General features: G+C 46.7%; 1 protein-coding gene across 1 annotated transcript; it reads right to left on the bottom strand.

Annotated features, from left to right (window-relative positions):
- Positions 1–2,468: 2,468 nt before the first annotated feature.
- LOC116465285 (SUMO-interacting motif-containing protein 1-like) lies at positions 2,469–3,857 on the bottom strand (the record flags this gene model as incomplete). Its single annotated transcript, XM_032148418.1, is given in 2 exon segments — positions 2,469–2,838; positions 2,840–3,857. Coding segments are annotated over 2 exon segments (1,388 nt in total), but the record flags the coding sequence as incomplete, so codon positions are not given.
- Positions 3,858–4,152: the final 295 nt, after the last annotated feature.

The raw sequence follows: 4,152 nt of genomic DNA, 5'->3' as shown, positions 1-4,152 counted from the left end.
TTTTTTTTTTTTTTTTGAGATAAAGTCTGGCTCTGTCACCCAGGCTGGAGTACAGTGGCATGATCATGGCTCACTGCAACCTCTGCCTCCCAGGCTCAAGCCATCCTCCCACCTCAGCCTCCCAAGTAGCTGGGACAATAGGCATGTGCCACCACGCTTGGCTAATTTTTTTTGTATTTTTAGTAGAGACGGGGTTTCACCATGTTGCCCAGGCTGGTCTCGAACTCGTGAACTCAAGTGATCAAGCCTGTCTTGGCTTCCCAAAGTGCTGGGATTACAGGTGTGAGCCATCATGTCTGGCCTTAAACAATTAATTTTTTTTTTTTTTGAGATGGAGTCTCGCTCTGTTGCCCAGGCTGGAGCGCAGTGGCGCGATCCTGGCTCACTGCAAGCTCCGCCTCCCGGGTTCACGCCATTCTCCTGCCTCAGCCTCCAGAGTAGCTGGGATACAGGTGTGTGCCACCATATTCAGCTAATCTTTGAATTTTTTATAAAGGGGGTTTCACCATGTTGCCCAGGCTGGTCTCAAACTCCTGGGCTCAAGCAATCCACCTACCACGGCCTCCCAAAATGCCGGGGTTACAGGCGTGAGCCACCACGCCCAGCACTGAACACTTAATTGATCCTCGACTAGTTCTTACAATAATCTTAGGAAATACATACTATTATTATTCCTATTTTATAAATAAACTGAGATTTGGAGGGTAAGCATTTGTCATACAACAAATGGCAGAAGCTGGTTTCAAACACACGTGACATAAACTTCAGAACCATCCTCTCAACCCCTACTCCCCATAAACAACAAAAATAGTAAGTGTATATGTTAAAAATCCCAATTATTAAAATATGTAAAACGCCTATGAATAAAAAGGCAACTGGGAAGGAAATACATCAAATTATTCACAATAATAAATGCCGTCTGGGCCGGGCGCGGTGGCTCGCGCCTGTAATCCCAGAACTTTGGGAGGCAGGGGTGGGCGGATCACTTGAGGTCAGGAGTTCAAGACAAGCCTGGACAACATGGTGAAACCCTGTCTCTACTAAAACTACAAAAAGTTAGCCAGAAATGGTGGCGGGCACCTGTAATCCCAGCTACGTGGGAGGCTGTGGCAGGAGAATCGCTTGAACCTGGGAGGCGGAGGTTGCAGTGAGAGAGCTGAGATCGTACCACTGTACTCCAGCCTAGGTGACATGGTGAGACTCTGTCTCAAAAAAAAAAGAATGAGCTAGTGGTCAGGCAGAGGCATAAAGGAGAAGACATAAAACATATTAGAAGATGTAATAATTTTAAAAAAGAGAAAAAAATCATTCTCCAAGGTCAAATCAGTGTGAATCCTTGGCTCCTGCCTACCTGGATCACTGCTTGAATGAGGAGAGCATACCTTTTGACACTGAACTGTTTCAAGCTGGTTTTCTTAATATGGGGGATGGGATGTACATAACTAAAAAACACTTCATACTGTGGAACTTAGCCACAGTTATTTTCCCTGACACATCTAGTTTACTTCTCACAAATCAATGATGACCAATGGAAAGTAGCATTCCCACTCATGTCTTAAAATTGAATTTCCTCCCCCAAAGTCAGCAAGTAATAATTTTGGAGGCCCTTAAGTGATAATTATTATCTCTGTGATATGGAAGCTGTAATAAGGGCACCACGAAGGGAAAAGCATAGGAGTTGAAGATAAAAATTTATTTATTTTTTTGAGACAGAGTCTTGCTCTGTGGCCAAGGCTGTAGTGCAGTGGTGCAGTCTCAGCTCACTGCAACCTCCGCCTCCCAGATTCAGGTGATTCTCCTGCCTCAGCCTCCTGAGTAGCTGGGATTACAGGTGTATGCCACCACATCCAGCTAGAAGATAAGAATTTACATAAGGCCTACGATGAGGCTGACACCCTGACACTTTCATGTATGACCCTGTGAGGTATGTTATTACTTCCATTTTACAGATAGGAAAGCTAAGGCTCAAAAAGGTAAAGTGCCCTGCTGGGTGCAGTGGCTCACGCCTGTAATCCCAGCACTTTGGGAGGCTGAGGCGGGTGGATCACGAGATCAGGAGATCGAGACCATCCTGGCTAACACGATGAAACCCTGTCTCTACTAAAAATACAAAAAATTAGCCGGGCGTGGCAGCATGCGCCTGTAGTCCCAGCTACCAGGGAGGCTAAGGTAGGAGAAACTCTTGAACCTGGGAGGCGGAGGTTGCAGTGAGCCAAGATTGTGCCACTGCACTCTAACCTGGGAGACAGAGCAAGACTCAGTCTCAAAAAAAAAAAAAAAAAAAAAGGTCAAGTGACAGTTTTCAAGTGTGGGGCTAAAATTTGAACCCAGATCTGGGCCTCTACACTGAATGGGTCTTCACAAGCGGAGGAAAGATAAGAAATTTCATTTGTGCTTGACCTGTCCTCTCAAGCATGGACTCCAGTCACACTGACCTTCTCCTAGGCCTAGGGAAGATGTTAGCTCACCTCTCTTGTGTCTTTATCCAGTATTAGTGTCTGAAAGAAGAGGTGATGAACCGGAGGTCGTAAGAAGTACTTCAGTCTATGCAGGCATGGTCTGTTGTACAACCCACCTTGTGGTGTTTGTGCTTGTCCATGGGCAGACCCGGGTTTGGCAGGCTTTGACAGTGATATTTCTTTTCTGGCTGGGGTTTCCATGACAGAGAGCCAAGGAACTTTCTCTAAGGGAGTTTCAGACTGTGGGCTGGGAGGGCAGCTTGGAGAGGACAGAGCTGAGATATCCATAGGCATGTCACGGTTCTGTACATCATTCTGGGTAAAGTCAGGCCTGTCTCCTGGTAAGTGAGGGATGTCTCTAGGTGAGTGTGTCACGTCCCGATGAGTGTGGCATGTCTCCAGGTGAACGTAACACATCTCCCGGTAAGTGTGGCATGTCCCCTGGTGACTGTGGCACATCTCCTGGAGACCCTAGCATGTCTCCTGGTGACTGTGGCACATCTGGTGATGGTGGCATGGTTCCTGGTGACTGTGGCATGTCTTGCAGGTATGCCACATCTTGTGGATGTAATATGTTTTGAGGCGGGCCTGGTACATCTTGAGGTAGGCCCAGAGAGTCTTGAGGTGGGCTTGGTGAGTGTTGAGGATACCATAACGAGTCTTGAAGTGGGCTTGGGATATTCTGCTGAGGGCATGGCACTTCTTGTGGTGGGTGAGTTAGAGCTGGTAGTTGGCACTGCATGGTTTGTGATGGGCATGACAAGTTTCGTGATGGGCATGAGGAGGCTCGCGGTGGACAAGGTGAGGCTCTCAGTGGGCACGGCAAGGCTTGTGGTGGGTGAGACACATCTTGCTGTGGGCATGGCAAGGGTACTTTTTGATTGCTGCTGCTGCTACTACTATTATTGCTTGTTGGGGAGAGGGAGCTAACATCTGAAGACAGCTGTAGGCTTGCCAAGAAGCTGAGGTTACCTGTGAATGTGGCTGAGCTACAATTAGGCTCTGTGGGATAAACAGAGCCTCCACTGATGGATGTAGCGGGTGGGGGACCTACAAAGGTGTTTTCTTCTACTAGGTCCAAATCTACAGGATCACTGTTAATGATTCTCCGTGCTGTAGGCTGAGAGCTTCTGCCCACCTGCCCTTCCATCACCGCTTTGCCAGAGAGGCTGGCCCATGTCTGAAGACTGGTTGGCTTCTTCTGGGAAGGAGTGACAGGTTCTAAAGTTAAGTCAAGAGTGGCAATAGGTCTATTTTCTTCCTCAGCTCTTGTTAGGTCAATCACACACAGTCCACTGCGATCTTTTGTCCTTGGTCTGGTCTCTCTAGTTAAGTCAATGAAGTCCTGTTGAAGGATTGTGTGAAGAGAAGAGGTCAAGATGGGAGTATTAGCTTTATCTGAGATGACTTAAGTCTTAGCCTTTAAGGATAAGCATTACTTTATCATTTCACCTCACTGATAAGTTACACATCTTGTATAACATAAGCAATAGTATTGCCAAAGCTGTCAATTTCTATACCTTCTTAAATTCTCCAAAGGCCACATGCACATGACTAGGATCATAGCGGGATTTTTTTTTTTTCCCTGGTCCAAGGAGGACAGGGGAATAGTAGGAGATATTCCAACCTTAAGTCACAAAGTCAAAAGCAACCTTTGTTTGGAAGGTCAAATATACAGGATAACCTACAACAA

The sequence above is a fragment of the Hylobates moloch genome, unplaced genomic scaffold (genome assembly GCF_009828535.3).
Source record: "Hylobates moloch isolate HMO894 unplaced genomic scaffold, HMol_V3 SCAFFOLD_4238, whole genome shotgun sequence".
NCBI classification, from domain to species: Eukaryota; Metazoa; Chordata; class Mammalia; order Primates; family Hylobatidae; genus Hylobates; species Hylobates moloch.
Note: the sequence above shows the minus strand (reverse complement) of the source record. Positions and strands in the feature narration are given on the sequence as shown.